Source organism: Heliangelus exortis, chromosome 2 (assembly GCF_036169615.1).
Source record: "Heliangelus exortis chromosome 2, bHelExo1.hap1, whole genome shotgun sequence".
In the NCBI taxonomy this organism is placed as follows: Eukaryota; Metazoa; Chordata; class Aves; order Apodiformes; family Trochilidae; genus Heliangelus; species Heliangelus exortis.
The window spans coordinates 76,358,527-76,377,545 of NC_092423.1; the positions used below are offsets into that span (position 1 = coordinate 76,358,527).

Below are 19,019 nucleotides of genomic sequence, written 5' to 3' on the forward strand. Positions count from 1 at the left end.
GCACAGATTTAGCAATGCTTACAGTGCAGAATCATACATAATTTTTTTAGGCATCCTTAAAATTACCCTTGAAATAATTGTGAGCTTTCCAGTGTTCATTGTTAAGATTCTTGTGTGATGTGAGTGTATTTTAAAATGAAGGCTTAGCTGAAGTCTCTTCTATTAGGCTTGTGCATATGCCTGAGGGATCCATAAGAAATTATCAGCACGAAGACTTGTCTGTTATCATGCATGTCTTTCATTTTTTTCTTAAATGTGGAGGTAGAGACACTATATTTTGTTGTGTATGGTACATATAACACATTATCCATATTGAATACTTCTTACCGCTGTATTTTGTGTTTCTTTTTTCTCTATCATCCCACAAAAATTTAATGAGAGAGACGTGTAGCAATTTGCAGATGGGGCTTAAGTCAAAGCCTTCTTAGTGTTTGACATTGTTAAAAGTGAAGTACAAGATTATTGGACTCTGTTGTTTCTGGATCTGGTATTGGAAAAAATATTTTGTACATAGGATATATCATGATCTGCAGCTGCTCTTTGTTCAATTGATAGGAAAAAACAAGAGTAGAATCATAGAATCATAGTATATTCTGAGTTGGAAGGGACCCATCAACATCATCAAGTCCAACTCCTGTCCCTGTGTAGGGCACCCCCAGGATCACACAGTGTGCCTGAGAGCATCATCCAAATGCTTTTTGAACTGAGGCTTGGTGCTGTGACCACTTCCCTGGGCAGCTTGTTCCACTTCTCAGCTGCCTTCTGGGTGAAAAACCTTTTCCTAATATCTAACCTAAACCTCCCCTGATTCAGCTTGGACCCTTTCCCCGAGTCCTGTCTTCAGACACAGAAGTGAAAAAATTAGTGCCTGTGCCATCTCTTCCCCTCATGAGGAAGCCACAGATTGCAATAAGGTCACCCCTCAGCCTCCTTTTCTCCAAACTGAACAATCCAAGTAACCTCAGCTGCTCCACATAACTCATCACTTCCAGACCCTTCACCATCCTTGTTGCTCTCCCTTGGATGCTCTCCAGTAGCTTGATGTCTTTCCTATACTGCAGTGCCCCAAACTGCACACAGTACTCAAGGTGAGGCTGTACCAGTGCAGAGCAGAGTTGGACAATCACCTCCCTTGACTGCCTGTTGATGCTGAGGTTGATGCACATGGTGTATCAAAACCCCTAATCTGTCTTTTTCAGTGTTCCTGGGTTCTAATCCTCTGCTGAAAAAAAAAAAAAAAAAGGAGGTCCTGAGAGGGAAGAAAGCAAATGGAGAGTAAAATCTGCCTTTGTCTTTTGCTCAGTGCCATGATTAATTTCTTTTTTTCAATGTTTACTCAAAGATTACATGAAATTCTGAAAACTCCAATAATAAATCATGAACAGACTGTGCAGAGAGTGCTATGAAGTAATTTTTTTGTTTTTAAATAGAAGATTGTTATTGGAATACATCTGCAATCCCTGAGCCCAAAATCCCTCAGCCCTGAGCTGAGTTTAATTTGTGGGAATCTTTTGGTGGATAAGGTTTACTTTTCTTCATCTGATGGCTCCTTCTCGCTAGATTACCCTTCCCTCATTTTGAGGGGTTTTCAGTGACTTTGTCCAGCAAAGGTAGAGTTAAGCACAACCTCTGTATGATATCAGAGTCTTAGCAAAAGAATCAGAACGAAATTTTAAGAGGTAAATTTTTCACAATGAAGTCAGTCAAACATTGGAATGGTCTCCCAGAGGAAGTGGTAGATTCCCCCACTTCGGAAAGTTGTAAGCCTCAGCTTTGACAGATGCTGAGACATCTCGTATAAACTATAGTGTTAGGAGGTTGGACCAGGTGATCCTTGAGGTCCCTTCCAACCCTGGCATTCTATGATTCTAAATATGTTCTCTTCTTCTTTATTGTCAGGCACTCTAATTTTCTGTTTTATCTCGTGCCATGCATTTTTTCTAATGAATGCATAGGGTCTTAGAAATTATTAATAATATGACAGCAATATGGCAGCAAGAGTTATTTGTCATAACTCACAGGTTTTCCCAAGCTATTTTGACAGTTCAGTTCCCAGATTTTCCATATTATGGGGAATAGTTGGCTTCTGAATGCTGGAGCTAAGGAAGCAGCATTTCAGTGCCATAGGCATAAATTCTGTGACTATAAGCAATTGCAGAAAAGCAAGCTTTATATTTGAAGGGAGTAGTTTTGTGCTTGTTTCTTCAATCTGGTGGTGGAGAAACCTCTGCAGAAGAGTGAGGAGTCAGTTTTAAAGGCTGAGCTTTTGAGCCCTTTGAAAACTTGGCCCCAGGTGTTTTTCATTAGAATGGCAAATTTATATCTCAAAGAATGGCATCCAGGAACCTGCTGAACAGGCTGAGCTTTTCCCTCAGATTTCAGTGGGTTTGCTTAGAGCAGTTGAGCTTTGTCATATACAAGTGCCAGGAACATTGAGATTTCCCAGAAGCAGAAGGTGTGGTTGGAATGAAATGCTTCTGCAACTGCTGCACAGCACTGGGAGCTGAGGTACAGGGTTGTACTGGGAGGTACTGGGAGCCCTCCTGCCAGTTTTCCTCTCACAGATGTAAGCAAGTCGAGTGGCAAAAACTGGCTCTGATGAAGCTTCACCAGTCCTTGCAGTGGCTTGATTTTCCAGTGTTTCATAGGGAACAAAGAATGTAGAGGCGTTTGCTCAGGAGTTTTTATTCTCCTTCCCCTCTTGGTTGTGTTTCTACAGAGGACTTGATGGTGTTGTGTGGTCTTTGCAGAAATATCACTCTAAGAAACTATTGCCAGTCATGCTATCAGCACAGCAGAATTTTTAATCAGAAGGTTGGGTTTCCCATTGAAGGCTTTGTCTATACAATCTATTTTTTCCAACATGTGAAATGTGTTATAAATACTCTCTAAGCACTCAGATGTTTCAATGTGCTTACTGCTGTTTTTTTCAGAGATGCAACTTTTTGTACAAGATATTTATTTGTCTTTAGGAAAAGGGTATGGCATGAACTTGGATGGGAGATTTGGAGGGGCAACCCAGTATTAGTTGAACTGACAAAGCCTCGCTGCTTTTATGCATGTTGACAAAAGGAATCTTAAGCAATTTCAGAAACCTGCAGAACCTGCTAGATCTCTGCAGAACAAAGGTGACAGAAGGCTTGTACAGAAGCAACATTTTACTTACACTGCTGCCTTTCTCTCCACAGCCAGTGGTTTAGTGTACTGAGTCAAGTCCATGCGTCCACAGAGCAAGAGATCCGAGAGATGCATGATGAGCAGGCAAATCCACAGAATGCTGTGGTAAGTCAAAATCTGAAGAACTTTTCCAAGCAAATATTTTTTAGAAAAGAAGGAGCACAGTGGTGGCCACAGCTGAGAGTCACATCCTAGGTTTCTTTAAATGTGGTGGTAACTCTTGACACTGGCTGGAGGCTCCGGGTCCTTAACCCTGCAGCTAAAAAAGATGAAAGTCTGACTTCTGATTCCTCTCCCATCTTTCACCTTTATGAAAAACAAGTGTTGGGGTGGGTTTTTTTCTGCTCCAGTTCCCATCACATCACAGGGTATACTTGAGTTTGAAGTTTTGCAAATATACAGTCAGTGAGTTAATTAAAAAGCCAAAAGTAAAAAATTTGAGATGTCTTAATTCTTCATTTAGCATTCTGTACAACATACGCTGGCAATAAATAGGGTAAATTTGGAACCTGATATCAAGCAAAGGTAAAATAAAAACTACTTAATGTCTTCAGAGGTTGTTCTAAGAGGATACCATTTATGTTGAGATGACACTTTTAGGTGAAAAATTCAAGTAGGTTTGGAAATGTAGAATTATAAAGGCAGTTTCTGAGGTTCCTCCAGCTTAACTAATCTTTTACTGCATCAGTTTATGTGAGTCTCCAATTTTTCCCCTCAGCAGTCTTAACCATTAAGAGAAACTGATGCCTGAATCTGCAGTTTGTTTGGCTTGATCAAAGTTGCTGCTCCTTACATCTGTCTCTGAGATGAGTTCTGAAAGTAATGTTATAGTAAACGTGTTCTTCCTTTTCTGGCTGAATATTTGTTTATAGGGTACACTCGATGTGGGACTAATTGATTCTGTCTGTGCTGCTGACAATCCAGATAGGTAAGTCAGAGACATGTCTGGTGCCTTTTTCTTTCTTTTTCTCCTTTCTCTAGCTAAAATCAGATGCTTTATACTTTAGTCTCTAAACTCCACTGCCCAACCATCCATTAGAGTGATTCATTTTTGCCTCCCTTTTAATAGTACTAATCACCACATGTTAAAACATGGAATAGGAATGGCTGTGGGATTTGTGGGAGCTTCACTAACTTCCCTGACACTGCTTCATCCTAACACTTGTTCGTGTATTAATTGTTCAGCTATTAAAGTGGGCCAAAAGTAGATTAAAATTTTTTACATTTATACAATTTACACAATTAATTCTCCTGGAAAAAGCAGCTTATTTTTGAGTCATTTAGCAATACAGTAGGCAGAAAAATTAATCTTAGCAATTTTATGTTCAGCTTTTTATTCAAGATTGTTGTATTCGACAAGAATGAGAAGTATTTCCCAGAATAAAAATGTCTTGTAACATTGAAGACAATGCAACATAAAAACTAACTGTCGGGATATTCTTGGGTTTTGAACAAGTGTTTTGGGAGATAATACATAATTTGGGTTCAGCTATGACTCTGGTTATAAGGTTACTGGCTGTGAGGTCTTGTACTGTGGGAATTTCTTCTTGCACATGTGTGAAACAGCTGGCAGCACAAGTAACAGTAAGACCAGGTTTCTTAAACAATGCAACACAAATTTCCAAAGCTTTCAAAATTTTAATTTAAAAAGACATAGATTTTATTTTTTTTTTTTTTTTAGTTCTCTGAGTCTAAATTAATGATGGAAAGTTTTGAATTTAATAGACTAATAGTGCAACAATAGATTATTTTTATCTTGACATATACAAACCCACTATTCCAAACTCAAAAGATAGAAACCTTTAAAAATAGAGAGCCCTTGAAATCTGTATATAGACAGAGTCCCAGTTCCTTTTTTTTCCCTACACTTGGAAGAAGGAGAGTGGAGCCTGGAGGGTTGGCTACTGTTGATGCTAGCCTCCTGTTTGGTAGCTTGACCTACCCTACTTAGTTTATGCATTAGTGCTCTCCTTTTTCAGTTCTCTTCCCACAGCTCATCTTTAGCTCCTGTCCCCTATATCATATTATCCAGCTTCCTTGAGTGTGCTTCATGTAGCTCAGCCTAAAGCTGCCCTCTCTTCACACGTTTCGAAGCACGGTTGACACAATTCTTTTGCTCAGTTCACACACCCACTTGTTTCCTCATTCACCACTGTCCCTGAGCAGTGTAGCACTTCAGCACCACACTGAGTGGAACCAAAATGTTGGATTCTGATCACTCCGTGGCCCCGTTCTGTGGCACTGGTGAAAACACTGGGTTTTGGTAGCTCTTAGATAACTTTTAAGATAACTTACACAATTCTCATGCTATTTGATTTGCTTTAACCTCCCTTCACACGGCTTTCTATTTTTTCCTCTTAATTGTTTTATTTACTTTTTTCCTTTATCCTGTCATCCATCTAGCTTTTACATGGCACACGCTGTTCTTGAAGAATGGTATCAGTTCGGTGAACCTCTCAATCCCCATTTTTTTAATTGGTTCTACCCAGTTACCCACTTACAAGAAGTACAAAAGGGTGGCCTGTGGGCTTCTTATGCATGGGCTGGGCCAGACTGCATCATTTCTATTTTCTACATCTGATACAGTTCTTAAAGCACTGTGTGTGCCAGGGTGAAAAAAACCTAATGGTAAGGGTTAAAGCAATTGTTTGTAAGCTGAAAAACCTGCTTTTCTAATCCAGAGGGCCATCAGTACTTGGGCTAGTTCTTCATGCTTCAGTGGATCCTGGTGTAGGATTGGGTAAAAGCCAGACTCTCATTAAAAATAGATTGTACTCTCTACAAATTGGGTTGCACTGCATTAAAAATAAAAGAATCTGTGTTCACATGCTGCTTCACTGTAGACCTTTGTAAATTGTAGTTGGTTTTAGCTAATGTAACTACTGAAGCAGACACTCTAAACAGATCTGACCCTGAAATAGACTTCTTATTCACATCCAAAGCTGATTAAAGATTGGAAGTTTTTCTCACTGTATAATTACTGAACTAGGACTAGTTGTAATTTAATGTAAACTTTCCCACCATTCAGAGCCCTAGTATATTTGTGTGAATCCAGCATAACTGAGTCTTCTCAAATGCTTAATTTTTTTTTTTTTATTATTTTTTTTTAGGTTTAGTGGTATTGAATTAAATGCTTTAGAGATGGACAGTATTTGAACTGAAAATGTAAACAAAGGGTAGTGGTTATGGTTATGGTGAGTGAAGTAAACAATATGTATGTTGACTGTAAAGGCTTTTTCAATCTTCATTTATTTTCATAGACCCAATTCATTTGTGATCATCACTGCTAACCGTGTTCTTCACTGTAATGCTGACACTCCTGAAGAGATGCATCACTGGATAACCCTGCTGCAGAGGTCAAAGGGGGACACTAGAGTGGAGGGACAAGAATTCATTGTGAGGGGTAAGAACTGAGTGGGGAAGCAATGAAATAAATAACATCCATTAAGCTTCAAGAAGATTGTTCCCACAGAACAATCTGGGTAAGAGTTGGAGCCTCATTTTTGTACAGTGGAGTTTACTCAAAAATTAATACAGCTGAAATTATACTCCTACTGTGCCAGGTAAGACAACACTTTAATGATGACGAGCATTTTTGTAAATTGACAAAAGAATTTTTCAACCTGAACACCAAAGTTAAAAATTTTTTGTATTAATTTTACAAAATCTTCATAATTTCATTGTGTGAGAGTTTTACTAGAAGTTAATATGTGAGCTAAACAATTCATCATTGCATTTTGTTGTTGAATGTACACAACGGACTTTTAACAATGCAATTTTATCCAACTCTATTTGAAAAAGAAAAGTGTGATTGAAGTCATGTCTTTAATAGGATGGCTACACAAGGAAGTAAAGAACAACCCAAAGATGTCTTCACTGAAACTAAAGAAGCGTTGGTTTGTTTTGACACACAATTCTTTGGACTACTACAAGAGTTCGGAGAAAAATGCATTGAAATTGGGTACACTGGTCCTGAACAGCCTCTGTTCAGTGGTCCCACCTGATGAAAAAATCTTCAAAGAGACAGGTAATAATTTGCTCTCATTCAGCTATGTTTTCAGTTGCTTTCTGTTGTAATACCTAGTTATGCAAGAAATAGTGCATTAGAATATTTTAAATAATTACAGAATCTTATAATAGTTTGGGTTGGAAGGGGCCTTAAAGATCATCTAGGTCCAACTCCCCTGCCATGGGCAGGGACACCTCCCACGAGACCACAAGTTTTCTTAAAGCCCCATCCAACCTGGCCTTGAACACTTCCAGGGAGGGGGCACCCCCAGCTCCTCTGGGCAGCCTGTTCCAGTGTCTCACCACCCCCACACTGAAGAATTTCTTCCTAGCATTTAGTCTAAATCTCCCCTCTTCCAGTTCAAAACCATTCCCCCTTGTCCTGTCACCACAAGCCCTTGTGAAAACAGTTGCAGTTTGATGAACAAGTCAGGTTCCTTCAACACTGTGACATTTTAAAGGGAATTGTTGGGTGAAAAATAGAGGTCATGATGTGTACAGGAGTAAAATTTCTTCTCACCAACATTGAATTTATCATAGACTGACACTGCTGATAAAGTAATGTAAATATGCACACAAATCAAAGACATGTGAAAAGACATATGGGTAGCAGTCTCCTCATGCATTATTTTATGTGCTGAGGAACCATGAGGACTAACATAGGTGGAACAAGTATAGGGAGATCTAGAGTCCACTTTGTGCTACCCTACATATTACATCAGAGTCAGCTCCCCTGTCCATTTTCAAAACTGGTTTTCAAGTGGGAAGTGGCTTCTTGCAAATGTGAAACAACTGTTGACAGCCCTGTTAAATCTTACTGGGGTCCCTGACACTTCAAGGAGGCTTTTGCTCATGCAAGATAAAAAAGATTTTAATTGAATCTGCTTCATAAAAAGCCTATACAATGATACAGAGAGAATTTGAACAGAAATGCTCTTCCCGTTATAGTTGCCAATTAATTCCTGTGAAAGTAATGATTTTTTTACAGAAGAGGTAGTTTGTGCTTTATACTTGTTTGTACATGTGCCACAGACAATGCAAGACTCTCATAGAAAGTAAGATTTTCCTGTTACAGATAGAACTGGAGAAATAGGGTCCACAATCCACAAGTAGCTGACAGTATTCCATAATGTTGTTTTATGGTCACGTTTACAAAGATTACAGGATAAAAAGGGAGACTGTATGACAGTTGTTGTACTCTGAGATTACTCCTAGGCTTTTTTAAAGGTGATAATCTCCTGTAATGTGGTAGTATCTGTATTATGATACTTCATTAGCCATAAAATTGTGTAGCTCATGAAAAATCGCCAGCATGATCCAGAATCCTGCACTTAAGGTCTGGTGGGACTGCAGCTGTTTTCAGAGAGAAGCTGTGATATTTTTATAAATAGAGCATCTATAGTTATTTATTTTTTTACTGTTGTGCTAGGTTATTGGAATGTAACTGTGTATGGACGCAAACATTGTTACCGTCTCTATACAAAATTGCTCAATGAGGCGACCCGCTGGTCAAGTGCCATCCAGAACGTGATTGACACTAAAGCACCTATTGATACTCCAACTCAGCAGCTCATTCAGGATATTAAGGTAAGCACATAAACAGGGGACATAAGGTTGCAAAGAATGGTTGCTTTAATCTTTTTTATGTTGGTTTTGCCAACATAAATGATTTGGGCAATACAGCAGAAAACTGAGTTTTAATCACACGGTGACATGGACTGAAATTATGGAACCTGAATGTATTCACTGACCTGATAAAGGAATTTGTATCAAAACAATGAAAGAGCAAAGTATGCAGTATGACTTGGAGGGCAAAAGGGATAACTTTTATCCATTAAAACAGTTACAAGTTTTACTGGTTTGCGTAACTTGACAGATGTTGCTGTACCAGTGCAGCGCAGAGTGTGGGTTTATGAGTTAGCAGCAGACCTGCTTGGCTATGTCCATTGTGAGCAACACACCAGGATGTGGACTATGTGATTTTTTAATTTTTTTTTTATATATTATATTATATTTTTTATATTTATATTATTATTATTTATATTATATATTATTTTTTATATAGCACAGTTTCAATGTCTCATGTCTGCATGATGAAAACTCCGTTAATTCTTACTGCCTTGTGGTTCAGTTGGAGACATTGCATGCATAGCCAGGGAACATCCTTCTGGAGATTTTGCTAATCTGCTTTCAGGAGAGTGGATGGTGATTCTCAGACACACACACACACACAAAAAAAAACAAAAAAAAAAAATCAAGTCCTAAATTCCAAAATTATGAAGGCTGTTCTTCAAAACAGCAGAAATATGTGGATGTTCAGGACTGGTGGAAAATAGTGGTCACGCATCTGTCAAACTGTCAAAACAGTAGTTAGATGTCAGAGTAGGTGCATCAGGTTCACAGCAACAGTTTTTCTGGAGTATTTTGTTACTGTAGCTCCTGTAGGTTCTAACTGGAAAGACAAATTTGTTATGCTGGAGAAGTATAAAGTTGAATACTGGTTTCTTAATTCCAGTTATGCAATACTGGGGGTAGAAATTATTCTAAAATGAAAATATTTCAAAAGATCATAAGACTTCATTTTTGTCTCCTACAGCTCTGCTGTGGCTTGTTTTTTACTTCTCAGATAAAGTAAGCTTATGCAAGGCCTGAGGTTAGAAGATACTGAGCATTCATAGCCTGCAGAATGCCATGGCAGCCACAGTACCCACAACTGGATTTAGCACCAAATAGTGTTGGTCACACTGGTTACATTTCTTCACAGCCAACCTACAGGCACAAAACGTTGCATTCGTGTTAATGCTTGATCCCAAATCCTGCCTTTTTCTCACCCCAATAGGAAAACTGCCTGAATGCTGATGTGGTTGAACAGATCTATAAGAGAAATCCCATTCTTCGTTACACACATCATCCATTGCACTCGCCATTACTGCCACTGCCATATGGGGACATCAACCTGAACTGTAAGTTTTTCAGTCAAAGCAGCACTTTTCCCTATGAAAGACTAAACCAGAGGGTGCGAGATGTTAGTCAGTGAAATAATGGTAGGCAAAATAGATATATATTTAATACAAAAAGCAATGTTTCCCTAATATCTTTTGGGAGGCAGAGAGCAGCAGTCTAGTATAGAGCCATGGTCTTGTGGTGCTCCTGCACAGGTGTTACAGAAAACAAGGTTGCTATTTCTGATGTAATACAAGTTTGTTGCCCTCACCAACACACTTAAGACCACTGAGTTTGAAAAATCTTGCACTGAAATAAGCTACTAAACTAAATACATTTAGCCTCCTTGAATCATATTGTCCTGCTAAAATTTTTGCTTCTTCCTACCTCATAAGGACAGCTGCAGCAGCCACAAGTTTCATCAATTGTGATGAGAAGCATTGTGATGGGATTTCATTAAATTCAGATCAAATATCAATAACAAAATAACTCATAAAAGTGTTTTGCATCATACATTTGAAATGGAAAAGATCAATTCTAATATCCCACATAATAAGGATCACAGAATAACATGAAGCAATTCCCGTTTTAAACCTGAATGCTTTTTCTTTCATATCTCAGTCTAAGCAGCTTTTTCCCCTGTTTTTCTTGTGTAGTGCTGAAAGACAAAGGCTACACAACTCTGCAGGATGAAGCCATCAAGATATTTAATTCTTTACAGCAGCTCGAATCTATGTCTGATCCCATCCCTATAATCCAAGGTATCCTCCAAACAGGACATGATTTACGACCTCTTCGAGATGAGCTCTACTGTCAGCTCATCAAGCAGACCAATAAAGTGCCTAACCCTGGGAGTGTGGGCAACCTGTATAGTTGGCAAATACTCACCTGCATGAGCTGCACGTTTCTGCCCAGTCGCAGCATCCTCAAATATCTCAAGTTCCATCTCAAAAGGTGAGAAACTTTGAACTACTACACCAAGGAAAACCATTCCTTCATTCAGTGTTTTCCTCCCTACAACTTGTACCAGTGTTTGAGCATCGTAAAGATGCATTCTAAGTGAACTGGTTATGCCAAACAATTAATCTATATAAGTAAGAAAAATGTTTGATCTAGGTGGAATTATTCTCATTTGAAGAATCAAGTAAAATCCCACCAAACAGAATGCATCATTTGTTAACATTCAACAACCGTCATTGACAAGAAGGGGAGGTGATTACAAGAAAACTTTTAAAATTATCTTGCTCTCAATTCTGAGTCATTACAAGATTCTGGTAGTTAATGCTACAAAGGCAGTTCAGCTTTAGCTTTCCATTGGGTTTGTAGAAAAAAATTATGAAGTCATCAAAGTTGCCCCACAATGAATCACAAGTTAGAACATTTCCCTGGACAGTGAAAATAAACTTGGGATGTGTCAATTGACCAGCTGACTGCATATATAATTATTTTCAGAGAAGAAATCCACTCTCAAATAACTAAACTTCCTGTTTCACAGACTGGCAGATTAAAGTAGCAATGTTTGTCTCACAGGGTTCGTGACCAGTTTCCTGGAACTGAAATGGAGAAATACGCACTTTTTACTTACGAATCTCTGAAGAAAACCAAATGCAGAGAGTTTGTGCCATCCCGGGATGAAATAGAAGCTCTGATCAGCAGGCAGGAAATGACATCCACAGTTTATTGCCATGGTGGGGGCTCCTGTAAGATTACAATCAACTCGCACACTACAGCAGGAGAGGTGAGAAATGGTGACAGAACAGCTTTAGCACAAAATCAGTGTGCCCCCTCATGTGCTAGTTCCAGCCAGCAGTAGTGAAGAAACTTAGCTGAAAGCAAAATTACAAGACAGAAAATTACTTTTATCCTGGTCCAAACCAGGACAGAAGTGATGGGGGATTATATATCAGTTTCTTCTTTGAGGGGGGAGGGAAGTCTTACAGAACTGTCCCCTTCAGCCCCAAACCCTGTTCTGAAGAAATCCCTGCTATAAAAGCTGTCTTTATTCTGCAGAGGATTTCAGAATTGTATTTCCCTTTCACAGGAATAATTACAGGAAAGACTAAGCAACTCAGTAGAGGCATTACTGAAATAATTTCAGTAGATATTGATGTGTATGACAGCCAAGTTGCTTCTTAAAGCTGGAAAACTCTTGCTGAGCTGGTAAAATAAAGCGGTTATATCTGGCCAAGTGATGTCACATACATGTATTTAGTCTAAAAATTAAAAGTGGAATTAGACAACAATTAATGCTTCTGATGAGAATATCTTAGCAATATTTTTAGCCTATATGTAAAGCCTAGCTTTAAAGTTTATTCCCGTTATTTTTCTTACCTGTCATGCAGCTTTTCCACTCTATGTTTTTTTCATATGCCATTTTTCATTAGGTGGTTGAGAAGTTAATTCGTGGGCTGGCCATGGAGGATAGCAGAAATATGTTTGCTTTGTTTGAATACAATGGAACTACTGATAAAGCGATTGAAAGCAGAACTATTGTGGCTGATGTGTTGGCAAAGTTTGAAAAGTGAGTGCACCTCTCCTTCTCTCTCACAACTCTAATAAGTAGCAATTAAATTTCCAATATCAATAATGCTCAATTTTCTTTCTCTTGCTTGTGATGATGCATGTAAATTGCACACATGGTCATTTTTTTGGAACAAAAGCACATTTATTTTTTTTCTTTAAAGGAATTAGTGAGCAACCTATTCACTTGTGTTTGGCTTTCCCCTGTCTTTTGACATGCATAGAATAATATTTCTTACATTTTCCTTTCCATTACTAAAGTTTTTTTTTCCACCATTACTAGCATTGTAGCTGCTCCAGTACTAGGAGAACTGAACTCCAGGCAGTCATAGCCATTTTATTGCTTATTGCCATATTATTACTTATTGCCTAATGTTCTGTGGAAGTCATCACAGTATTGCTCACAACATTCTTCATACCAATAAAATTGAAACCACCCATAGCAGTAGTGATAAAATGTAATGCAAGCCTAAATACCTGTTGGTCATCCTTATGTTATATGCATGGCTATCAGCTTCCTTTATACAGATAATTATGGGGGGTGGAGGGGAAGGGAATGTCTGAAGTGTTGCATAGTTGCATTTTACAATAGGACTTAATACTATTGCTTTTATTAACACCTGACTGAGCCACAAAGAATTTTATTAAGAGACAGGGTTAGAAACAGTTGACTGAGAAATAAGTCAACATTTTTAAGTCCTCACTTTTCCTCTAGGCTCTAAATACACACACAGATGTATGTAGGTATATACACATATATCGGTATACTTGACATACATATCATTATATATATATATACATGTATATATATCAGACATATACTACATCAGTCAGATATACTGCTGAAAACAATTAGCTCCTGTCAACAGTACCATATTAATAGCAGGTCTAAAAAAATAAAATTTAGCTGATGCCTCCTTTGGATTCCTCAGATGTCAATTTAGAAAGGAGTTTGATTTCACAGATCTGATTTCTCTCCCTCTCACACACCTGTGCAGGCTTGCTGCCACTGCTGAAGCTGGGGAGATGCACTGGAAGTTCTACTTCAAGCTCTACTGCTTTCTGGACACAGAAAACGTCCCAAAAGATAGCGTGGAATTTGCCTTTATGTTTGAGCAGGTAAAGAACGAGATTCTATTTTGGAACAATTTAAACAGGAGGAAAAAAATACAAGATCTAGTCAGCGTGGGAAGAGTTTTGATTCTCCTTCTGAATGCACTACTACTTGAGCATCAAGTGCAAAGAAAGCCTATCAGTGGTAAAAATAGGCTTATCCTGACATAAATGAGGCTCACATGATTTACCTATTCTTACAAATGTTCTTACTTCTGCATTACTTATGAATTCCTTTATGTATAGGTTTAAAAAAGCAAGTATTGTCTTATTTTATCCACCTTAGACCCAGTTGTGCAATTTTTTTCCCTGTACTAGTGTCATATGAGAAAAAAAAAAAATTCTACCTGCTGCACATTCCAAAGGTTTGACTGGGTGTGCAAAAAGCTAAGATTTGAAGAGTCTTCTTGGTTCTGAATCTCATCTCTGTTGCCACAGGCCACTATAATACATAAATATTTACTAACTTTATCTGGGACCCACTGAAGATAGTATTACTGTTTCCCCTCAGTGAGGTTTATTACAAAGCTGTCTTAGAGCTTTGCTTCTATAGATGGAATTGTCATTTTTCATAGCCAGACTCTTGCTAACAGTAAGCAAAAGCAGATGCCCATTTCTTCCTAATTCACTTGAACATAGATGGCTTCCTCCCAGTCATATTTTTAGATCCTGATTTTCTCCCCTTTACATTTTATTTTCCTTTTTAGTAATTCAGTTGCTCTTAAATAGGCAAATTCAGTAAAAGCTGTACTAGTAACAGTAATTCCTGTTTATCGAGTTCCTCAATTGCCTTGCAGTTCTGGTAAACCCCATCTTATCCAGTTTAACATCAGCCGAGGTATTCGTTGATGTATCTGATGTATTTAATGGATTATTTATTTCAAATCCTGCATTTACCTGGCAGTAAATCCACTTCCCATTTCTCTCTTAGTCTTTTCGAAGACCGGTTTGTACATTAAAAGCTACCTTTTTCCCCTCGATAGGCTCATGAAGCAGTGATCAGGGGACACTATCCTGCTCCTGAAGAAACCCTCCAGGTCCTTGCAGCTTTGCGTCTTCAGTACCTTCAGGGAGATTACACTCTGCATACCACTGTACCAGAAATGGAGGAAGTCTATCCCTTGCAAAAGCTGAAGTCTCGGATCACACAGTCCACCAAAACATTCACTGCAGCAGAGAAGGCTGAGAAGAAACGAGCCAGCTTCCTCGAAGGGACATTGCGGAGGAGTTTTCGCAGTGGCTCTGTCAGCAAACAGAAGGTTGAGGAGGACCAGATGTTAGACATGTGGGTCAAAGAAGAAATCTCAGCTTGCAGGACTAGTATTCTTGACAAATGGAAAAAACTCCAGAGGATGAACCAGGAGCAGGCTATGGCAAAGTATATGGCTTTGATTAAGGAATGGCCCGGATATGGCTCAACACTCTTCGACGTAGAGGTGAGTAGGACCCTCTGAACACAGAAACTACACTTTATACTGTATAGAGGCTGATTTCATTAAAGAGTAGTGGAACCATAAATACAGTACCACAGTGCTCAGACAGGTGATGTAATAAAATTAGATATTAAAAGTATACCCCTGTTAGCAAGCACTGCAGCTAAATGCACGATACAGAGGGACAGAATGCAAGCCCAATGAACTGCAAACAAGTTGGAGACTGTAAAAGGCTACATTAAAAAGAACACAGCAATATGCACTACAAGCAATATATACATTTTTAAAAAAAACTGTTACAGACAAGAACCTTAACAGTAAGTGTTGTGTAGATCTCTCTGTTCCCTTTGCTGTTAATTTACATTTTTTCCTCTAGTGTAAAGAAGGGGGATTCCCACAGGAGTTGTGGCTTGGAGTCAGTGCTGATGCAGTTTCTGTCTACAAGCGTGGGGAAGGAAAGCCTCTGGAGGTGTTTCAGTATGAACATATCTTGTCATTTGGTGCACCACTTGCCAATACCTACAAGATTGTGGTGGATGAGAGAGAACTGCTTTTTGAAACTAGCAAGGTAAGAGCAAGAAAGAATTTTGTTACTGTGGTGTTCCTGTTCCGATAGCCAGGCTACTTAGTCATTTCAGTAATTGCAACAAATGTTACAGATTTATTCAAGACCCCTGTAAAGCTGAAGGGAAGTAGTGAGATGAACAGAAGTGCTAAGTATATTTATTTGTTTAACCACAGAAGTGTTTTGCTGAAAGCTCATCAATTTTATATTGTTAGCATAGAAAGACAATCACACCTGTCACCTTATTAAGAACTTTGCTCTTTGTACTCTTTTGGCAGGTGGTTGACATTGCAAAGCTGATGAAAGCTTACATCAGTATGATCGTGAAAAAACGCTACAGCACCTCTCGATCAGTGAGTAGTCATGGAAGTCAGGGCAGCTCCAGGTGAAAACAAAACCAGTTCCACTGTGCTCCAAATAGAACATATCACTGCTTGGCCTCAAAACAACCTGATGATACCGATCACATCTGTTGACAAGCAAACCCAGAACAAGAGTTTCCATGGAAAATATCTTCAAATATTGTTTTAGAAAGACCACAGGGTGGGGAGGGAAAAATCAGTCACATACTAGAACTGCTGGCTCATTCAAAACTTTCCAAAGCATTATTTTCAGTTGAAGTAACAAATGCCTTAAGACTTGATCCACTGCAATGCAAGCAGTAATAAGTAAGTGCCTTTCAACATTCAATCCAACTTGTATTGACCTAAAATTGCAGATAAAGTCAATAGGATATTTTTTGTCCTTCCAGAACACTGAAAAAAAAGTTATATTCATCCATTCTGCACTAATCTACTGGCCTGTATATGTGTTGGAATGGGGAGGGAAGAAGAGCAAGGTATATTTTTTTGGAGAGCTGCTGGCAGCTTTCTTGGTGGACGCCAACTTTTTGTTTCCCCTTGCTTCCATGGATGTGCACATTGTGCATTCATATTTGAGCTCACAGTAAAATTAGATTAATTTTATTCTGTAAATCACAAATCTTCTGAAGCAAAGGGAATAAGTGTGCAATGGTGTAAACAGTCTTTCTGTACATTTTAATAGTTCAGAGTTATAGTTGTTACAACTGTATGGCTACTTTATAAGCAGTTTTATTAACAAGTAAATTCCAAATTTTTCATACACTGATTTTACTATTGCAAATATGTATTGCCATATAAGTAGCAGAAGTTTGCATTTTGTATCTGCTGTATTATAAGGATGTAGCTGAGAATATTTATAGACTACCCTAATATGGAAAACAGTTATCAATTCAATATTCTATAATGTCATCTTAAGTTTTTAATTTTTTTTTTCTTTTAAAGACATCATTCTTTTATAATTCTGGCTGGACTCTCCAACCCAGACTGACTGCCAAAGGTCAGAGCCCCTTAGAGTTGACTAAAGAAAGCAAAAGTTCTACAATGCAACTGTTTTAGTACAGAGTTCTCTATTTTACCTGGTTGCCTGATGAAGGTTCTTGACAGTACCCTGTAAATAAACTGGGGAGTATCAGCTAATAACAAGCTGATTTTGGACTTCTATTTTTGTACAGAAATACTGTAATATAAGGCAAAAGCTTGATCAAAGGTATCTTTTTGTCCACAGTAAAAAAAAAAGAAACATGAAAAACCTTACTGTTATTAAAAACCTCAACCTTTAAGGAATCATGCCTACTTATTAAAAAAAAATAGTCCAGCAATAAAGAAAATATATGTGATGTGCTCTGTTTCCACTTCATACTGAGCTGCATTTGCAGCAAAGCGCTCATTTCATGTGTCTTCTCGGGAGCCAAGCCAAGAACAAAGTGTAGGTGCTATATGTTATGCTTTTGCTTGGAAAGGTGCACGTGCTACATATTGCTAATGGGGCAGGTTTCCCTCTGTGATCATAACTACCTCCTTGATCATGTATTTGGTGTCAGTTACACCATCAGTATAGAGGGGAAAGAGTGAAGAGCAACTCTACTCCACAAGTATTGTGCAAGTAAAGCTTTTGCTATTTGTGTAGCACCGATGTAAGATGACTTACTTTTACTACCACTGCAAAGCAGTGCAGCATGCACCACCCTCCTAAGTGTACATAGCCTTTGTAGACTACAATGCTCACCGTGAGAAATCCTCCACGCTGCTCCAATGGAGAGATACTTTCAGTCACTCCATCGGTGACACCGCCCTTCAGTCCCTGAGCATAAACACTTGCTAAATAACAGTACTTATTTCATGCCCCCACCCTCCCATCAAAGGTGAACTTACATAAGGTTCAGTTTTGTCTATGTGCAGTTTGTAAATGTTCAAAGAAGCTATTTACATGTCATCATCACTGGTTGGTCAAAAAAAAAAAAAAAAAAATTAATATGCAGTCTTGTTTGGGGTCACAATCTTGAGAAGCTGATACTGTTTCTCCAGTCCCAATTCATTTACCTACTGTCTGACCTCTGGATGCTATCAGCCATTAGAAAGGATGTTTGTCCTTGGTCCATGCACAGAAGTGTCTGTCACTACCTCTATGAGCTTCTCTTCATTCATGCCAATTCTGCCAGCCTGCCATGCAAATATTAATTCTGTTGAGGCAAATAAAAACTTCATAGTTATTGATACTTACAAGAAAGAATGCTCAGTTTATCACAATAAATACTGCATAGTAGATTTACTTGGGTTTACAAGTAAGAACAGTGTTCCTTAATTTATAAAATATTTTAAAATTGATATTGATATTGCCTGTCCTTGAAAATTATTTTGCTTCAGCAAAAGATTATTCTAAGAATACATGAAATTTCATGAAATTTCTTGCTAGACCCAGAAATTCTCTCCTGCCTATGGTCTGGTCTGTTCCAGTGACATTTGAGTGTATCTGAAGAAAGGAATTCTAATCACAAATCAGAATACATTTTAATTTTCATTCATGTTCTGAAATATAGGTTTCTATTTTCAAAAGAACGCTGTAGAAGCTTACCACTACTTATAAAATAAAGAGTAAATCTGTACAAGCCATTATATTGCAAGTGCTACAGTCTGTGGGTTGAGTGCATCAGACATCACCAAGAGCTAATCATTATCATTTAAAGGTGTTACGGGTTCTAGGAGGACCACCACATCTTGTTTGATTCCAAGAGAGAGAAGGACAATTCTGCTCCACATATTGTGGTCTTCCAGAACTGAACCTATTGTGTATTTTCTGAAAGAATGAAAAGCAGCCATGCCTGCCCCATTGCCTAGCTCCCACCTCCAGGCTGTGATGGAGCCACTGGTCCCTGCCCTCAGGACTGGCCCTGATAGCAG

General features: G+C 38.5%; 1 protein-coding gene across 2 annotated transcripts in view; it reads left to right on the plus strand.

The window, feature by feature from the left end:
* MYO10 (myosin X) overlaps positions 1-17,458 on the plus strand; it is a 155,461-nt gene extending 138,003 nt beyond the window's left edge. For both annotated transcript variants that reach the window (XM_071736643.1, XM_071736642.1), the window contains 13 exons: positions 3,189-3,282; positions 4,050-4,105; positions 6,438-6,580; positions 7,010-7,204; positions 8,615-8,772; positions 10,025-10,148; positions 10,785-11,082; positions 11,659-11,866; positions 12,513-12,649; positions 13,647-13,767; positions 14,745-15,197; positions 15,571-15,762; positions 16,038-17,458. In XM_071736643.1, coding sequence (XP_071592744.1) covers positions 3,189-3,282; positions 4,050-4,105; positions 6,438-6,580; positions 7,010-7,204; positions 8,615-8,772; positions 10,025-10,148; positions 10,785-11,082; positions 11,659-11,866; positions 12,513-12,649; positions 13,647-13,767; positions 14,745-15,197; positions 15,571-15,762; positions 16,038-16,148 — 2,290 coding nt within the window. In that variant the 3' untranslated portion in view covers positions 16,149-17,458. The remainder of the gene's footprint in view (positions 1-3,188; positions 3,283-4,049; positions 4,106-6,437; positions 6,581-7,009; positions 7,205-8,614; positions 8,773-10,024; positions 10,149-10,784; positions 11,083-11,658; positions 11,867-12,512; positions 12,650-13,646; positions 13,768-14,744; positions 15,198-15,570; positions 15,763-16,037) is intronic.
* The last annotated feature ends 1,561 nt before the right edge of the window (positions 17,459-19,019 follow it).